General features: G+C 39.9%; 1 protein-coding gene across 4 annotated transcripts; it reads right to left on the bottom strand.

Annotated features, from left to right (window-relative positions):
• Positions 1 to 846: 846 nt before the first annotated feature.
• On the bottom strand, positions 847 to 18906 carry LOC113892436 (C-type lectin domain family 2 member H-like). 4 transcript variants are annotated; one of them, XR_003511050.1, is made up of 6 exons: positions 15257 to 15424; positions 11562 to 11742; positions 8030 to 8158; positions 6562 to 6737; positions 5882 to 5988; positions 847 to 4333 (listed from the first exon to the last, which is right to left on the bottom strand). XR_003511050.1 is itself a non-coding variant. In XM_027541268.1 (5 exons), the coding sequence occupies exons 1-5, from the start codon at positions 15333 to 15335 to the stop codon at positions 4198 to 4200; spliced, it is 627 nt and encodes a 208-aa protein (XP_027397069.1). In that variant the 5' UTR covers positions 15336 to 15471; the 3' UTR covers positions 847 to 4197. The 4 variants fall into 4 exon arrangements, 1 of the variants encoding a protein (XP_027397069.1); XR_003511051.1 differs by having other exon boundaries at positions 11586 to 11742; positions 15257 to 15423; XR_003511049.1 differs by lacking the exons at positions 11562 to 11742; positions 15257 to 15424 and adding an exon at positions 18809 to 18906.
• Positions 18907 to 20154: the final 1248 nt, after the last annotated feature.

Here is a 20154-nt window from a genome sequence, read left to right as displayed (position 1 = left end):
AGGAGAAGGGAGTGACTGAGGATGAGATGGCCTGGATGGCAACACCAACTCAGTGGACATGAGTTTGAGCAAACTCAGAAAGACAGTGAAGGACAGGCAAGCCTGGCATGCTGCAGCCCATGGGATCACAGAGTTGGACACAACTTAGTGACTGAACAACAGCAACAACAAAGCCTTCAAATCCACAAGTACAGTCTTCAGCTCCATTTATCTAGTTTTGTTTCATTTTTTCATTGACATTTAAAAATTTCAGCATTCATATCCTGAAAATGTTTAAATTTTGTACATAAGTATTTCATTTCTTAGGAATGATTATAGATACTACTGTGTTTTTCATTTGTTTCCAGGTTAACTATTAGTATATAAAATCTGATTAATTTTTTGTGTCTTGGACTTGTATCCTGTAATCTTGCTGGGCTCACTCATTAATTCTAGGAGGCTTTTCTTTTTTATATTTGGGGGAGGCAGTGACATAATTATATTATATGACCATGATTACCCTTAGGAGTTTGGGTGGTATACTGAGAATAAAGGAGAAGTCATTAAAATATTTTATGCAAAGGAGTGACCAGATCACACTTTGGATTGGAATAATCCCTCTGGTTATAAGATAAAGAATGAAGCAAAATAAATTTAAAGAGGAAGAATGGGTAAGTCTCAAATCATGTAGATGTGTTTCTGTGTAATTTTACAAGCTTGTTTCTACATGATGTTTGAATGATTAATTCAGTCAGTAGTGATTTCCACTGATGTGTTAGAAATTGATTCATTCCATTCCTTGACTTTCTGCTAGCACCAGTAGGAAAGTGTCAATGGACTTGTCATCACTTAGACGTTCCAGAATAATTGCTGTTATTTTCAATTTTATTTCCATAGAGCAATGATGGAAGAAAGCTATTTATTGGCCCTCCCTTGTGGCCCAGTGGTTAAGAATCTGCCTGCCAAGACAGGGGACACAGGTTTGATCCCTGGTCTGGGAGGATTCCATCTGCCTTGGGGCAACAAATCCTGTGCACCATAATTATTGAGCCCTGGTGCCCTAGAGCCCACTTTCTGCAACAAGAGAAGCCACTGCAGTGAGAAGCCCACATACCACAACTAGAGAGGAGCCCCATACTGCAACTAGAGAGGAGCCTATCCAGTGAAACTAGTAATTGTATTTATTTTTCATGTGAAGAAACTCTGCTTTCAGTGGCTATTTAATTTATAAAGTTCATAGCTAAAAGATGGAATGTATGCTTTAGATACATGGCTTGAAAACTAGTTTGTGAAAGAATACTAAGTCAGTTAGGGTCACAATTTGACTCAAACATCATTTGTAAGCTAATCACATCAAGTTTATCAACACAAAATCTATTAATTGATTTACTTTATCTTCCAGATTTCTGTGGAAATTTAGCTTTCTTTATTAAAAAAAGTAGAAGAAACCAAGAAAATAGGAAAGAATCTTATAGTGTGGACAGCATTTTATATTCACAGGTATGTTTATATCATATTCAGTATTTGAGGCATTATACTAGCCTCTGAGAATATAGAACTGAGCTAGATGTAGTCTAGGCATCTTAGAAAACCTGAGGCAAAATGATTGTAAGACAATAAAAAAATAAAACGAAGATATAATCTCAAGTATGTATAAAAATATAAGTATACAATATATAAAAATAAATACAAAACTAAATATTGTCAAAGTTGCATAGAATCACACAGCCTCGGGTTCTGCAGTGTCTGCCATGCCAAGCCAAGTGATTACAGTTGTGCCCGACTCTTTGCAACCCTATCAGGGAACTCTGTCCATGGGATTCTCCAGGCAAGAATAATGGCATGCATTGCCATTTTCTCCTCCAGTTCTGCAGTCCATGGGGTCGTTAAAAATTCAGTCATGACTAGGGGACTGCACAACAAGAAGAAACTGATAAGACAAACATCCTAAGATATCACCTATACATGGAATCTAAAAAACGGTACAAACGAACTGATCTACAAAACAGAAATAGAGAAATCAAACTTCTGGTTACCTGGTGGTAAAAGAGTGGAGAGGGATAAATTGGGAGATTGAGATTGACGTATAAACACAACTCTCTACAAAAGAGATAATTGGCAAGGACATACTATATTGCACAGGGAACAGTACCCTATACTGTGTGAATTCCTATAGGGGAAATAGTCTATAAACAGTGCACACATGTACGTGCATAGCTAATTCACTCTGCTGTATACTTGAAATTAACACAATTTTAGGAAAAGGCAATGGCACCCCACTCCAGTACTCTTGCCTGGAAAATCCCTTGGACGGAGGAGACTGGTAGGCTGCAGTCCTTGGGGTCGCTAAGGGTCGGACACAACTGAGCGACTTCACTTTCACTTTTCACTTTCATGCATTGGAGAAGGAAATGGCAACCCACTCTGGTGTTCTTGCCTGGAGAATCCCAGGGATGGGGGAGCCGGGTGGGCTGCCATCTATTGGGTCGCACAGAGTCGGACACGACTGAAGCGCCTTAGCAGCAGCAGCAGCAGCAACACAATTTTTACTGGAGTATAGTTGTAAATCAAAATTTTTTACAAAAGAAGAAACTGAGAAATATACAAGTGAGATGGGAGAAATGGAAGTGTTGGATTGGCCAAAAAGTTCATTCATGTTTTTCCATTCCATAAGATCTTATGGAAAAACTGGAAGAAACTTTTTGGCCAACCAATAACACAGAAAGAGAGAATGCATTATAAATTGCTATTTCATCCTTTTGGGGACTCATCAGTACAGTGTAGCTAATGCTGTAAAAATTTTAAACATTTTGTTTCTTAAAACTCAATAATATGTAACAGTTCTGAGATTTGGGTATCACAGCCTTCATTAGTATAAGTATTTAACTATTTGTGATTTAAGTGGGATAAAAGCAGGGTGTTTTAAATCTAGTAAAGTTAAATAAAAAATTGATATTTTTTTTTTAATAATTTTATTTTGGGCCCCGGCCTCGGCCTCATCTTCGGAGCCGCTGCTGCTGTAGCCCACGAGGGGTGCCGCACTCATGAGGCACCCCCGCACCCACCTTCACGACCGCACAGAGAGTCGGCAGGCAATCTCACCCCACCCGGAATTCCTCTGTGCCCAAAAATTGATATTTATATACATTTATTTACACACTAATTAAAAACATGAACACTGAGAATAAGTGTAAAAAGCTTTTTTTCAGTGTTTCAAATTCTGTTTTAAAATACGAAATCTAAAAGAAATGTTAGCCCTGGTAATTTTTTAAAACTTCATTTGGCTGCACCACATGTTAGTCATGGCACATGGGATGTTCAATTTTCCTTGCAGCACGTGGAATCTTTTCTTTTTTGCCACTTTCTGTGATTTTTTTTTTCTTTTTTCTGCTTTTTGCGTTAAAGAGTTGTTGTTTTTTTTCCCCATTGGAGTATAATTCCATATGGTGCAACTAAAGATTCCATGTGCTGTACAGCTGATTCACTTTGTTGTACAGCATGTGGGAATCATTAGCACATGAGACCTTCTAGTTGTGGCATGTGAGATCTAGTTCCCTGACCAGGGGTCAAACCCAGACCCCTTGCATTGGGAGCATGGAGTCTTAGCCACTGGACCACCAGGGAGTCCTTAGTCTTAGTGCTTTTGAAAATTTCCCTATATATCTGTAACTGATAGTAAGAGAATTTTGAATATGTTAACCAGTTATAAAGTTCTCATTAACATTTTGTATGGTTTCAGCTATCATAGTCATTTTTATGGTCCCATGTTTGCAAAGAAAAGTGCTGTCTATGTAACAAAAGAGGAATTCATTCATATTTTTTGTTTGGTCGCTAAGTCATGTCCAAATCTTTGTGACCCCATGGACGGCAGAATGTCAGGCTTCTCTATCCATTCACAGTTATCGGGTTCAGATAAAAGTATCAACTCATATTATTCAACCCCTGGAGGAGGACATGGAAACCTACTCTAGAATTCTTGCCTGGAGAATCCCAAGGACAGAAGAGCCTGGTGGGCTACTGTCCATAGGGTCACAAAGAGTCAGATACAACTGAAGCAACTTAGCACATACAATATTTAATACTTAGAATTATGCTCTTCCAAATCCCTGTATCATTCAAGAATAGCTTATTTCTTCGCTGTTAGCAAATATTATAGATCAATTTTTATGATAAATTTTCAGCAGATCAGGCAGTACAGCAGCAACTATATATAGTAATTTATAATGCATCTAAGGATATGGAGACATTACTATTTGTCTTGCTGCAAATCCTTTTTCTAATTACGTATCTCTTGCCACTACTAACTCCAGAGTCAGTCAGGTAGGCACATTCTCCAGTTCCTTGGATGACAAATCTAAAACCAAACACAAAAATATTAAAAAGCACAGGTTGGACATCTGCATTCTTTCCTCCTCATATTCTTCCACACCCCCACTCCAGGTATTTTTAATGTGAACCAGAGAAAAGTGAAAATCTGTCTTCATATGGCTTCTTAGTATAATATATATACATCATTTTTGTATTTAGTTCCTTATATACTCTCATACTCCCTACCTGAATATCAGATTATCATCACCCATCCCAAATCCAGTTATGTTGTTGACTAGTTATTTAGCGCTTGCTGTTGCAGCCAGGTGAACTGCTGCCATGGGTGGAGATAAAAGACATTTGCATATATTGAAAGATAGGGAAGTCATTCTGGCTTACACATGAGTAAACTTGAATTTTAGGCCATCTGTAACAGCCTGTTTGTGGCCTATCAAACATATATTCTACTTTTGCTTTAATGACGAAAGAAAAGGGTACACTGACCAGAAATAAAAAATGTCCATGTTAAAAATAAAAATTAAATGTCTCTCTTCTGGGGACACTAGTGCTGGTCCTCCTTCAATGATAAGACTCCCTTCCCAGGTGCCAAGGCCATACTGACCCGCTCTGTATGTGCTGGTCTATTTTTTTCATTTGGATTCATGTTGATGTATGGCAAAACCAATACAATACTGTAAAGTAATTAACCTCCAATTAAAATAAATAAATTTATATTTTTTAAAAAAAGAAATATCCTTGAAATCTTGAAGGAATGTGACCCTGACTTGTTTAATGTTCTCTCTTCTGACAAAATATAAAACTGGGCTAGAAACCCTGTTTCTCTGAAGCAGTTTCTCAGAGTGATCTGGGAGGTGGGCTTCCAGGCTAGTCCTCAGCTTGGCTCAAATAAAACTCTTCTCTATTCTTTTAGTTTTGATCATTTATTAATTATTTTCATTGGCCTTCAATGAAGATGATTTTCAGTGTTCTCTTGACCTGCTTCATAAACATATGAAAATAAAATTATGTACTTACTAGTAAATTCTTAAATGGGCTTGGCTTTGATTGAGGGAAGCTATTGCCCCTTTTTATTCTGTCTGCTCCAGTGTAATGGTTACAGTTAAGACCTCTCCACTGAAGTGTTCAGATACTAAGTTTCTTCCAGGGATAAATTATCACAGGAGGGATTCCCTCTGGGTCCCTGACAACATACCTTTTAGGAATAACACAGCAGCTGGCAGAGTGGACTGAGGGTCTGTGGATACCAATTCTTCAGTGGCTTTCCAAGACTATAGGACCCCAGAGTACCTCAGCTGCTCTCTCTACATTCTAAATATGGATTTCAGCACAGTTTAAGTCAGTGCGTGAAAGCAGAAGAACTATGTCTAATGTCATCATCATGCTAAAGACTTCAATTGAAAACATGATATGTAAACTTTTCCCAAAGGCACTGCTAATAAACAGAAGAGCATACAAAGGACTTCTATTTCTTACATCATAGTGCAGGAAACTTTCCATGATATGAAATTTACATTCCCATAAATACAACTCACACCCATAACTACATAGAATAGAAGGCAGCCTAAAAACTTACGGGACATTAAGTTTAGAGTTGTCTGTCCACTTCCAAGCATGATGTGATGATTCTCTGCTAAGGCCAATCCAATAGTCAAAAATGTCTTTGTATCTTGTCAGAAAGTTCTATTATAAAACACAGAAAGCAAAAACACATGTCTCCTTCATTTTACCCTTGAGTCCTCTTCCCCCCAGCCTTCTCTCGTTGGATGACAGCCTGGTAAGATTGAGAAGCTTAGACATTGAAGGGAGAAGACTAGTCCCCAGTTCTCAGCTTAAGTCACTCAAATGTGTCTGATCCTAAATTACATTAAAGTGATCACACATCTCAATTTGACCGGGAAAGTCCCAGGTTATGCCTGTGGTTCCAACATAATATTGTCACTTTCACTCCCCAAGATGTCCCAGTTTGGATGATAAATTACAGGATTACCATACTTCTTTTTTTACAATGGGAACAATATATCTAATGTGAAGGTTAACTATGAGGATTACATGAGAGAATGTGTCTAATTTGTCTCACAGCTTTCCAGGCATAGAACATGCCCAAGAAATATCAGGCACTAATATGCACTCCAAGGCCCCAAGTCTGCCTGGAATGGGATCCTTCCTCTTCTTTCAGCTGTCACCCTGTGCGGCCTATATCCTTCTCAGGGGCTAAGTATTTAACAAAGAACATGATCCAAAAATATTCCTTACCAGCTCCTCCTCAGTTTCAAACTGAGCAAGAACAGCTCCCACTGAAGTACAGGATATCTGACTCAATGTCCAATTCTCTGAGTCTTCAGAAAAATAAAAACACTTATTCCCAAATCCAATCCATCCTTTTGGGCAGGTGACATACACAACTTGTAAGTCTGTCTCTCTGCTTCTCACTAAAAGTTGGACAGACACAGTGAAGCATAACAAATAAATTTTCTCATCCCTTTTATCTATTTTTACACTTACCACCCTGAGGTCAGTCTTTTTTTACATATGTATATATACATATATACACATGTGTACATGTATATGTAGGTACAGTATAACAAAATTCCAAAATGAGGGGTTTGAAGAAAAGCATGGCCAAAGAACAGCTAGACTCTTGTACTTTCATGGCCTTGGCTAATAATCTTTTGCTTTTCTCAAAATCTGAACAGGGGCTACTTTCTATAGGTAGACTCTTAGAAATGTTTTCCAAGCCCAAATTTGTCTGTTTTTCTGAATGAATAGTTTTCCTTTATATGTATCTTGGCACCACCCACTACATAATTTTCTCTCATTTTACTTCCAGGAACATATTCTCAAGTGTATTTCTAATGCCTCTTAGAATGCTATCAGCCTTAGTCATTTATAAAATGTCAACTGTTACTCAATATTTGGAAATTTGATTGCACTTCACTGCTTGCCAAAAGAAGTCTTTTGAGGTCATTTTTCCTTTTTGGTTTCTGGGAAAATGGAATATTGAGATCCGTGATCACTTGCTGAGTACAAACTAGTGAAAGAGGCTTTTCCCAAGTGATTTTATTATATTGAGGATTTGCCTTAGAATAGAATGTTCTATGAAAACTATTATGTTAATAAATATACACATTACATGATTCTCAATGTAGCAGTCAAAATATTATTCTACAATGAAATTCAGATCATGGCATTCCTCTCCTACAATTTCCCTCTTCTTGATACCCGCTACTGCACTCAGATTAAAAGCCAGAGTTTTTACCTGACTCATTAGGCTGTAACCTCCCTGACCCCCAGCCCGTTACTCTTCCTCATTCCCACCTTGCTTAAGCCTGTTACTTCCACCTCATTCCCTTCCTCCTTCAGCATGGAGGAAAGCCTCCATGCTGTTCCTCAAACCTGCCAGGAGATTATTCCTTTCATTCTACTTGTTCCTGCCATCTGGAATGCTTTCCCCACATACCCAATGGCTTCTTCATCTCCTTCAAGTTTGCTGAAAAGTCGTTTTCTCAAGGAGGCTTGCCCTGGACACTTAACATTCAACTCAATCTGTTACCCTATATTATAATATCTGCATCTTCCTGCTATTTATAGAATAGGAGTGTTTTGTTCACTGATACACCTCAAGCATTTCACACACCCTGGCACATAATGGAGCTCAATAAATATTTATTGACAATGTGAATGTGCAAAGAACATGGTACGGTTTGGAGAATAGGTAACTCACCTGCCAGAAGAACGCAAAGTGTCACCACATTTAGAGCTACAAGTATAAGAATAATCAGGATGCAGCAGCAAAGCTTGGCAGGTGTAACAGAAGAGGTAATTGCTAGGCATTTCTTTTGGAGATCTTTGCCTGTAAATACAAATGTCATAATCTCAATCTCATGGAGGTATTAGAAAGAAAAACAAATTTATCACAGAATCAACACATAAAGTCTGCTGTACCTCACCTCCCCTATTGCCAAACTCTCTCACAAAAGGTCCATGTCCAGGACAGACAGCCATGGACATGGCCCCAAAGCGACTAGAGAGAAGAGAAACTGAAGCTTTTTCCCCTGGAGAGTCTTCCAGTTATTGGAAGAAGAGCTAATAAGAGAGTAAGAAACGAAAAGAGTAGAAATCAGAATGAAAATAAAACATACAAACAATCCAGATTTACCTCCATAAATAATAAATTTGGTTAGAAGTTCTGAAAAGAGCATTAGAAAATTAATCACTATAATTCATCATATTAACAGAATAAGAGAAGAGAAATGGATATGACCATGTCAATAAGTATGACATAAAATATGGAAAAATGTATGTCATCCAAAATAAAAAAGCCCAACAAATTATGAACTGAACTTTCACTTTTCATAGAAATAGGGCAGCTAACATGATACTTAATGGTGAAAAAGTGAAGGCCTTCCTCCAAAGGTCAGGAACAAGGCAGGGATGTCTGCTCTCACCAATCTAATTTAACATTTTACTGGAGTTTCTATGAGTGCCAATAAGGTAAGAAAAGTAAATAAGGCAAAAGTTAAAAAGGCAAAGAGATGAGAAAGAAGTGAAAATGTTTCTCGAAGTCACATCCACTCTCCTCCCAGTAGAAATATCAATTTGAAAAGTATCTGCACATTAAAAATACCTTCCCCAGAGCAAGGAGCACCAGGTACACCCACCCCCTGCTTCATCCCAGCTCCTGTGTACTCTAGCAATTCCAGGCAGATAATGCAGCCTTAGACAGCTTCCACCCAGGGCTTCCTGTGGGCATCTAGGAGCCCAGGCTCCTGTCTCCCCCCTGCACCTGCCAACTCCAGCTGCTCCAGGTGGGGCTCCTGTGACACTTGGCTCCTGGTGAACTCTTGGGGACCAGGCCCCCAAAACCCTTCCCTCAGGACTGGGCAGTCCAGCAGAGAGAGAGACCCATTCCCCATGGGAAAAGGGGAGTAAAACAGCACCTGACTTCACTACACATCCCAGATCTGCCTTCCCCATCCTTCTGGCTCCTGCAGCCCTGTGTGACTCCCTGCAGACTCACAAACCAAGGCCCCCCTCTCCCAGGTGCCTGCCAGCTCCAGTGACCCAAGTGACTCCTGTGACACCAGGTTCCCAGCAGGCTTCTGGGAACTAAGGCCTCCTTTCACCCCAGTGACTGCTGAATCTAGCAGCCCTAGGCAGCTCCTGTGACTTCCCTGTTGGCTGCCACCAATCAAGAAACCAACATAACTAGTCATTAGGGAAACAGTAAAATACAGTGAGCTGCCACAATATGTGCATCAGAGTGGCAAGTAAAACAAAATAACAAAACTAAGTGATAGGGAAGAAAAGATGCAAATGGAATTCTCATGAACTGTTGGAAATATAACTGTATAGCCACTTTGGAAAACAGCTTGGCAGTTAGGTGTGGTGAACATACCCTTACCATATGCCCTAGCAATGTAAGAATCCCTTGGTGTCTATGCAAGAGGAATGAAAACTTCCATTTACACAAAAACCTAGACTTGAATATTTATATTAACTTTATTCATTATCGGGCTTCCCTCGTGGTTCAGCTGGTAAAGAATCCACCTGTAAATGCAGGAGACCTGGGTTCGACCCCTGGCTTGGAAAGATCCCCTGGAGAACGGAAAGACTACTGACTCCAGTATTCTGGCCTGCAGAATTCAATGGACTGTATAGTCCATGGGCTCACAAAGAGTCAGACACAACTGAGTGGCTTTCGCTTTACCTTTTTATTCATCATCACCAAAACTGGCAACAATTCAAATATCCTTCAGCTGATAGAAAGATAAATAAATACCACTTGGTACTAGGAGAAAAGAAAAACTTGACTTTATATTCACAATTGCTCATTTCTTATTTTTCTTTGGCTTGTTAAATTTTAGTGAGGCTCACTCTCCCATCCAAATCCCCAAACTCTGGCTTGCCTGAAAATGTAAACAAGCTCTAAAAAGAGAAGTGAGATGCATCATAGCTCATGTGTGACCATGAGTTCGTGTCCCTGGCACAAAGTGGGAAGTGCTAACTTCAGGCTATCATCTACTCTTTACAGTTCATGCTCTCTTCCCCCACAAGTGTCCAACCCACTTCTTGACCTATTTATAAAATGAGGACCTTTTTTAGAGCATTTTTCCTATTGCAGGAGTCCTTGTAAATAATATCTCTCCTTCTTAAAACTACACTATTGATAACACAGTACAATATGGATGAATTTCAAATGCACGATGCTTAGTGAAAAAAGTCAGACTCCATCAACATTCTTCTAAAGCAAGAGTATAAGAAAAGATAACAGATCAGTTTTTATCAAAGGGTGGACAGAGAGGAAAGCAATGTTTACAAAGGTGTGGGTGCGGGCGGAACTGTTCTTTATAATGATCGTGATGTGACTACACAACTATATGTATTTGTCAAAACTAAAAGTGTATATCAAAAGGATGACTATTATTTTTTTAATTTATTTTTAATTGAAGGATAGTTGTTTTACAGTGTTGTGCTGGTTTCTGCTATACAACAGCATGAATCAGCTATAAGTATACATATATCCCCTCCCTCTTGAGCCTCCTCCCACCCTCCCATCCCACCCCTCTAGATCATCACAGAGCCCTGACCAAAGTAAGACCCTGATGCTGGGAAAGACTGAAGGAAGAAGGTAGAAGGGGATGACAGAGGTTGAGATGGTTGGATGGCATCACTGACTCGATGGACATGAGTTTGAGCAAGCTCTGGGAGTTGGTGATGGACAAGGAAGCCCCATGCTGCAATCCATGGGTTCACAGAATCGGACAAGACTGAGTAACTGAGTTGAACTGAACTGAATAGGCAAATATATAATTTAGCATTAGAGTGTTTTTATAATTTTTCTCCATGGTATTTGCCATTAACTTATGAATTATTATTTGCTTTCAAGTATATTGTTTCGTGTATTTTTTAGATGATTTTGATATTGTTGTCCATGGAGTAGAAAGAGCACTGGTGAGGAATTTAAGGAACCCTAGAAAGAGTTTTGTCTCTATCACCATCTGCGTGTGTGGACTTGAACAAGTTATTCTGTCTGTTAGTGTTTTAACTGGTCACCATTTTTCAAATCTTAGTAGCAGAATGAACAATGGTCTCAAAAGCGTCACAGTTATATTAAATTCTAAATACATAATTGTCCTCACAGCGATGATCAAAGTCTTTCCTGAATTTATGACGACTAGTGCATGCGTGGTTAGTGTTAGTGGGGTGGGGACAGGTTAGAAACATAACATTTATTTCTTCTTCCTCTTTCTTACTTTATTGTTCCCCTTCTTTCTTACTTTAGAGAGACCAGTTCTGTTAACGTGCCCAATGCACTGGCAACAAATCCGAGATAAATGCTTGTATTTTCATGAATCTTCCAAATCTTGGAATGACAGTCCAGCTGACTGTTCCACAAGAGAATCCAGTCTACTGCTTATTCAAGATGGGGAAGAACTGGTAAATAATTAAGTAAAATACTTTAATACAACTTAGCACTGACTTCTAGCCACATCAAGATCTTTGTGCTTTAGCCTTAAGGGTTCTATGCAGATGAAAATATCAACCTTGACTTCAAGAAGCTCACAATCTGAGAGACTAAATAGACATGTAAACAAGATAAATATAATTTAATGAATACAACAATATAAATATAAACATTTGTATATAGTAATATATAAATGAACAAATAGAAATATCACAAATAAGGATTAATTAACTCCAACAGGGAGTCAGGAAAAGCCTCTTAGAAGAGGTGATACTTGAACTGGGTTTCAGAGGATGAACATAAGAATGCAAACCAGCAACAGATAAACAGATTCAATATTCAGTCATTTCTTCTGTTTCATTTACAGAGACTCATACAAAACCTGATAAACAAAGAAGGAATTCTGTTTGGGATTGGATTAAACTTTACATTATCAGAGAAGAGCTGGAAGTGGGTAAATGGATCCTTTTTAAACTCTAATATGTGAGTTTTAGATAAGCTAATTTGAATATTCAATTTGCTTCCCACTAGCTATCCATTTTGCAGATGGTAGTGTATATATGTCCATGCTACTCTCTGTTTGTCCTACTCGCCTTCCCTTGTGTCTCCATTCCTGCCCTGCAAATACGTTCATCAGTACCATTTTTCTAGATTCCATATAGATGCATTAATATATGAGATCCAACCAGTCCATCCTAAAGGAGACCAGTCCTTGGTGTTCATTGGAAGGACTGATGCTACAGCTTAAACTCCAATACATTGACCACCTCATATGAAGAGCTGACTCATTGGAAAACACCCTGATGCTGGGAGGGACTGGGGGCAGGAGGAGAAGGGGATGACAGGATGAGATGGCTGGATGCCATCACCGACTCGATGCACATGAGTTTGAGTGAACTCCAGGAGTAGGTGATGGACAAGGAGGCCTGACATGCTACGATTCATGGGGTCACAAAGAGTCGGACATGACTGAGTGACTGAACTGAACTGAATGATGCTTGCTTTTTAAATTTATTTATTTATATTAATTGGAGCATAATTACTGGTCTACTGGTTTTAACTTTTACTTTCATGTCCTAGAAAACTTATTTAACTTACAAGGACAGTTTAAATTTAAAAGAAAATAGATTTCACCTTTGTGCTGCTCAAGTAGTTTCGCCTACGTGGCTTAGGTAGTAAAACATCAACATTTGGCAAGAACTTTTGCTTTCATTAAGCATTAAGCATTAAGCACGAGCCCTGTGTTTCAGGAACCTCAATATCCGATTGTCCCAGATAAAAAGTAAAGTTCAGGGAGAGGGGAGAATGGGAGAAGAAAGAAGGAAATGCAAATTTTTAGCAGAAAATAGAAGTTCAGTAAAAGCTATAAAAAGTGTTCTTTCTACTGGACTGAAGAACAAACATGCATAAGCTATGTTCTTTCTCTTTATCATCAAATTTAATATAAACTAAAAATGCTAAAGAATTTGCTGGTGGATAGATTTAGGTCCAATTCCTACTTTCAAACTCTACATCTGCTTTTAAATTATCAAAGATTAAAATTTTTAAAAATAGAAATAAATAAATTACAAAGGATCTATACACCAATAGTCTCAGTTTTTGCAGGTGACTTTTTAAAAATCAATAATTATTCATGATTTTATCAAAGTCTCTTTAGAGAACAATAAATTAATTCTCAGCTCCCAATTTGCAGTAGTAGTAAAGAACCCACCTGCCAATGCAGGAGACATTAGAGACACGGGTTTGATCCCTGGGTCCAGAAGATCCCCTGGAGGAGGACATGGCAACCCACTCTAGTATTCTTGCCTTTAGACTCCAATAAACAGAAAAGACTGGTGTCCTCTTCCAGGGGATTTTCCAGACAAGAATACTGGAGTGGGTTGCCATTTCCTTCTCCAGGGAATCTTCCTGACCCAGGGATCAAACTTAGGTTTCCCGCATGCAGGCAGACTCTATACTATCTGAGCCACCAGGAAATCCCTTAATTTAACTAAAATGGTTATGTTTAAAAGATGCTCATTTCATTTTTATGATCACTTCTGAAAATTTCTGGTAAGACACATTATATAAACTACTTTGGTAATGTATTCTAAGTAGGATGATATAAAGCTTAGCTGAAGATGTGCTATAATCAAAAGTCCAGAGAATGAAAAAAAAAAAAGAGAGAGAGAGAGAGAACACAGAAGTACACCAGATCCCATGAGACAGAGAGAGACATAAAGCAAGAGAGAAACAGTGTATGAATGCTCAGTCACTTCAGTCAGGTCTGACTCTTTGTGACCCCATGGTCTATAGACCGCCAGGCTCCACTGTCCATGGGATTCTCCAGGCAAGAATACTGGGGTGGGTTGCCATGCCCTCCTCCAGAGGATCTTCCCCACCCAGTGATCAAACTTGCATCTCCTGAATTGCAGGCAGATTCTTTACCCACTGAACCACTTGGAAAAGCTGGAGAAAGCCAGAGGGAAAGACAAAGGGAAAGTCATTTGAACATATAAATGAGCCTCAACAGATTTCATCTGAAACACTTAACGATATCACTGAAAATCACATTTACCCTTAATTCCAAAAGAAAATTTTTCAGGACAGTTTTATCCCCAAGGGTAAGAAAATATACTTTTATATTTATTTAGATTTTTTTGGAACACAAAATTTTGACTTGTACTCATATTTCTTCCAGAAAATGTGACTACTCATTCAAAGCCCAGATCAAAAGTCACTTCACAAGTAAAGCCATCACCAATTCCCTAGGTTTTATTAAATACCTTGTAGTACAAATCGCATCAAATTGTAGTAACTCATTTGTCTGTCCCTGAGATGATGAAGCCCTGCAGGCAGGGTCTAAATACAATTTGTCTTTGTAGCTCTGTGTCTAACAAATAACAGATTCCAAATATATTATTATTAGTTTCAAACAGACTACAGCATAAGTGTCATGGTTAATTTTTTTTTAACATATACATGTGTTTATTCTTTTTCAAATTCTTTTCCCACTTAGGTTGTTACATAATATTGAGCAGAGTTCCCTGTGCTATATAGGAGGTATGGGTAACTTTTATTAGTTTATGTATTACAAAATTGTTGGTGTCTGTTTGCCATCCCTCTGGGATATAATCATCTGTTATTTAACATCATAATGTGAGTTGCCAGAATGCAAGTAGCCAGCAACCTGGAGAAAATACGAAGACTAATTAAAAACAAAACCCACAGACCATTTTTCTCTTAACCTCCTATAACATAATTCACTGTGCAGTAATATTTAAGTAACATATCCAGTAGCAGAATAACTAACATAACAATTACACACCTGCCCTCTCACCCACTTCTAGTCCCTCAAAACATCTCTCCTTCTATGGAGGTTAACTGTGAAGTCCTGATACCTCTAAAGCACAATTTCTACTATGCTGTCAGTGATCAGTAGTATAAGAACTCTCCTCCCCAACTCCCGTTTTGTTTTGTCAAAGTTCATCAATTTAACCTTACCAGATCTCCACGCCTCTGTGTTCTCTCTATAGGTAGGGTCTGTCTCTAAGATTTTCAAAAACACCTCTGTTGATGTCATGTTTCTGTTTGAAAAAAAGGATTTGGTGGTACCTTTTCTCAGTCGTTGCAAAGCAGGAAATGTGAATTGAAAGGAACTTACTTTAACATTTGGCTGAAAAGAAACTAGCAACCTCTCAGTTTAGACTCCACCTCCTATTGCAAAAGAGCCTCCTGATGAAAATGAGTGAAAACGCTGGCTTAAAATTCAACATTCAAAACTCTAAGATTATGGCATCCAGTCCCATTATTTCATGGCAAATAGATGGGGAAACAATGGAAACAGTGACAGACTTTATTTTCTTGGGCTCCAAAATCATTGCAGATGGTGACTGCAGCCATGATATTCAAAGATGCTTGCTCCTTGGAAGAAAAGCTATGACCAAACTAGACAGCATATTAAAAAGCAGAGACATTACTTTGCCAACAAAGATCCATCTAGTCAAAGCTATGTTTTTTCCAGTAGTCATGTATGGATGTGAGAGTTGGACTATAAAGAAAGCTGAGCACCAAAGAATTGATGCATTTGAACTGTGGTGTTGGATAAGACTCTTGAGAGTCCCTTGGATGGCAAGGAGATCAAACCAGTCAATCCTAAAGGAAATCAGTCCTGAACATTCGTTGGAAGGACTGTTGCTGAAGCTACAATATTGTGGCCACCTGATGTGAAGAACTTACTCATTGGAAAAGACCCTGATGATGGGTCTTTTCAGAAGGCAAAAGGGGAAAGGGGTGCCAGAGGATAAGATGGTCAGATAGTATCACTGACTCAATGAACATGAATCTAAGCAAACTCTGAAAGATAATGGAGAACAGAGGATCCTGGTATGCTACAATCCTTGAGGTTACAAAGAGTTGGACGTGACTTAGCAACTGAACAGCATCATGTCACTATGTCACTGGGTGCAGACCTTCCAAAAATGTACATGTTTTTGTTGTTCAGTCACTCAGTCATGTCCAACTCTTTGTGACCCCATGGACTGCAACACGCCAAATTTCCCTGTCCTTCACCATCTCCTGGAGCTTGCTCCAACTCATGTCTACTGAGTCAGTGATGTCATCCAACCATCTCATCCTCTGTCATCCCCTTCTCCTCCTGCCTTCAGTCTTTCCCAGCATCAAGGTCTTTTCCAATGACTCGACTCTTCACATCAGGTGGCCATGTTTAGAGTCATCTCTTGTACTGTTGGAAATGTACATGAGGCAGGAGCTAAATGGACTCGGGGCTGTACAGCTGGACTTTGTCCCCTGTGGACAGGTATTCCAAGATAAAGAGGAGGAGGAGCTAAGCCCTGCCCAGAAATGAGATAGTACTTTTCTCATTCTCAAGGTCCAGAGGACCTTTCCAAGAATACACCTGCAGCAAGGCTCTTTGTGGATCAAAAAAGGAGTAATGTCAACCTGTGCACAGGCCTCTTCACTAGAAGCCATCTTGGCTAGGAAATGTGGGCACACACCTGGGAGGACACTGATATACACCAAATATGGACTCAGAATCAGCCAAAGCAAGACGTTTGGCCAAAGGAAACCCAGAAGAAAATCGCATAAAAGTGATTCGACTACCACAAGGACCCGACGCTCTGGGCTTGCCAGTGTGTGCCTATGCCATGTACTCTTTTCCCTCCTAATAAATGTCTCACTTGTTTCACTAGTTTTGGTTTCTCTGTGGAACTTCATTTTCTGGAAATGAATCCTAATGGCCGGGACTCAGCACTTGGCCTGACTTCAATCTCTGGCCAGAAACCAAAGTCCTGTTTCAAGTCCCTGCAGGTTGAGGCCACCTAAGCTCAGACATATCTTCACAAAAACCTTTGCCTTTCTCTGTTCATGAAAAAACAATAACAACAAGGAGACCTTAGAGGTAGCACAGCCTCAAGATAAAAGAAACTTATGTCCCTGAATTTCCACGTGGAAGAAAGCTGCATTCTAACTAGAACCTCCTATATTTCACAGCTACATGAGTGATAAGTAAATATACACTGTGCTATCAATGAAATTCAGGAGGTTATCTATTGTAGCAGCTGTGTAATGTATCTAGTCAGAGTGGCAGCCTCATTTTTTCCATATTTTTTGCATTACTAATCACTTCTTATCCAGTCACCAAATATCTGCAGATTGTTTACTACTATGGTAGGTGCTAAGAAACAAAAGCTCTGCGAATTCTGATGAAGAGGATGAAGCAGGTACCTGGGGCTTGTGTGGGAGAGGTCTGGATGGATTTTCCAGAATGGCTGAGGCAAGGTTAGTGTCTTCTCTGGTGTCTAGTCAAGACAGGGACATTTTAAAAGATTACGGTTTATAGTACCACTGAAAACTTGACAGAGCTAAGAGCAACAACAAATTGAAATTATAATAGAGTGATCATTATAATTATAATGAAGTGTTCAGCATACAAAAATAGAGTTGGAAGGAGAGGGTCTGATTTCAGAATTCAAGAATTAGAACTTCTTTGTATCTTGGTATTGTACCACACAAAAGGACAGAGCAACACCTGGCCATTCCTGTGGCCTCAAGATATCCCGAGAAATCTTGTTGTCACCCTCAAGATCTCCCTCCCTCCCTTTCCTGTGTTTGTGCAACCAATCCTTGCTTAACACACATCACTTCTCATCAACTGAAGTTTTAATGCTTGAGAAACAAGCTCTGTAATGAACCCATGGCTTCTCACATTTAAAAAGTTAAATAAACTTCCTCCTTTTTTTTAAGTGTGTCAGTCACAACTCAGAGCTACATCTGTATCTTCAAGCTGGGGCTCTCACAATCCAGCCAAAAAACGCCTCTTCTCAATCAGGTCTTTGTTTCTGAAATTTCAGTTAATAAAAGCAATACATTATGAAAATGGTGACACACTTAACCTGCATGACACCAGGAAGGGAGCCCTTTTTTTTTTTTTTTTTTTTTTAACACACCCTTATTCTGTCAGCGGGAGTTTAAGGCTCTTCAGACAAAACGGAAAGAAAAGTCTCCCCAAGAACACTGGGACCTTTGTGTTTCTGGAAAGGAGCAGAATTCAGGCCGGTTCCAAAGGGATCTCAACTTTTCAATTAAGATACAATCCTGGGAGAGAGGCAGACGGAGACATAAAAAGGGGAAAGACCCTGAAACAGGTCACTAAGAACACCTGCTGCCCTCTCTCAGCCTTTCAAAGCCCTTAATCCCTAGACCGCAGAGCTTACCCTAAGGAATCTCCCAGTCACCCACTAAAGTTCTGCAAACTCCTATGAAGAGGGCGGCTTAGGCGCACAGCCATCTGGGGAGAAATCAAGTCAAATATTTTTCAAATCATGCAACTAGGCCAGATGTTCACCCCGTATTGGGACAGCCCTGGAGAGTTTGCAACCCGCTAGAGACCAAGAAGGCAATTTCTTCTTTCTCTTCTCCTCTCGGTAGCGGTTTCTCTTTCACTATGGCTTTGCTCTGGATCAGAAGTGGCCAAACGGGGATGCGGCGTCTCAGGGCTGCGACCACTGCCCTCTCCCGGTGCCTCTAGCTTACCTGTGGGGTGACCACATCCCTCTCCTCCTCGCAGATAGATCTGCGGCTATCTCCCACATCCAGGTCCCAACCGTCTGCCAAAGGAGACACCGGATGCGGGGCCTGGAAAATTACGCCCATAGAGCGGATGGTACCCCAGATGGTACAAGATAACCCTCCCTCCCCGACCCTCCACCTTCTGCGCTCCACCCTAGATGTTACGCCCCACTTCCTGTGTTTCATTTCTCATGATGTGGAGGCAGAAAAGAAACTCAGAACACTTGAAAACAGGATGCCTGCGGTTGAAGGGTCTTTGGCTCCTTTCCAACCTGCCAAACGCCTCATGGGGACCTGGTGGACTAACAGTGGATCTAAGAGGACAGCCCTCTGCTCAGGCTGTCTGCCACGCTGGGTCCCTTCCTAGCAGAGCAGGAGAACGTCTGCATAAATCTCCACAGCCTGCGAGTCTCCCTGGCCTAGCAGAGATGGGGACAAGGCTCTGTCTCTCTGAGGTTCAACCCGTGGTAACCAAGACCCCTGAGGACAGAAACCCTGTTGTGTGTAGCCACCCACACACAAACCTACTCTAAAAGGTGTTGATTTGTGGCTTGTTCACACCACTGTTCTCAGGAGATCATACACAGATCAAAACCCCAGGCTATTACGTTCTGAGGCTACAAAATGAGGAAAGGTTATAAAGGTCAAAACTATAAGGTTATATAAATTGTCAGAAATTAGGACTAGAGTTGGGAAGAAATAAGAATGCTTGTTTAAACAGGAGTTGTTTTGGGTTTCAAAATGGTTACACACTTGCAGGTGTAGGAGGGAGGCACTTTGAAACTATATTTGCACCTGGCAGTGCTTGCAGATACTGTTTTGAAAATGTCTGGTGATGGTCTTGAGTTTGATATAATTCAGAAAGTTTAAGTTCTCAGTGATGCATCTGCAAGTTCTCAGATGCAAGAATGCATCTGAAACTACCTCCACCTAAGGCCATCTGGCTCCATTTTGTATGTGTGAACTATAGTTACTCCATTTTTATTTTTGAAAGATCTTAAATACATAATCAGGCTTCCCTGGTGGCTCTGTGATGAAGAACCTGCCTGACAATGCAGGAGAGGCAGGTTCAATCCCCGGTCCAGGAAGATCCTTTGGTGAAGAAAATGGTAGCCCAGTCCCAGTATTCTTGCTGGGAAAATCCCATGGACAGAGGAGCCTGGTGGGCTACAGTCCATGGCGTCACAAAAGAGTTGGACAGGACTTAGTGACTAAACAACAGCAGCAGCAAATATATCATCACCTGTCTACATCACCCTTTTTTGGACTTTTGTGAGGTGATAAGATTTCAACCCTGACGATCTGCTACA

The sequence above is a fragment of the Bos indicus x Bos taurus genome, chromosome 5 (genome assembly GCF_003369695.1).
Source record: "Bos indicus x Bos taurus breed Angus x Brahman F1 hybrid chromosome 5, Bos_hybrid_MaternalHap_v2.0, whole genome shotgun sequence".
NCBI lineage: Eukaryota > Metazoa > Chordata > Mammalia > Artiodactyla > Bovidae > Bos > Bos indicus x Bos taurus.
This window is presented reverse-complemented; position numbering and strand designations above follow the sequence as displayed.

Excerpts from the sequence above, each read along its gene's own strand:
- LOC113892436 (XM_027541268.1), bottom strand. The coding sequence starts at position 15,335 with ATGACATCAACAGAGGTGTTTTTGAAAATCTTAGAGACAGACCCTACC. Across the intron at positions 5,989-6,561 it reads TTGAAACTGAGGAGGAGCTG|AACTTTCTGACAAGATACAA; the intron begins GTAAGGAATATT and ends GTTTTATAATAG. Across the intron at positions 4,334-5,881 it reads AACTCTAAACTTAATGTCCC|ATTTGTCATCCAAGGAACTG; the intron begins GTAAGTTTTTAG and ends GTTTGGTTTTAG.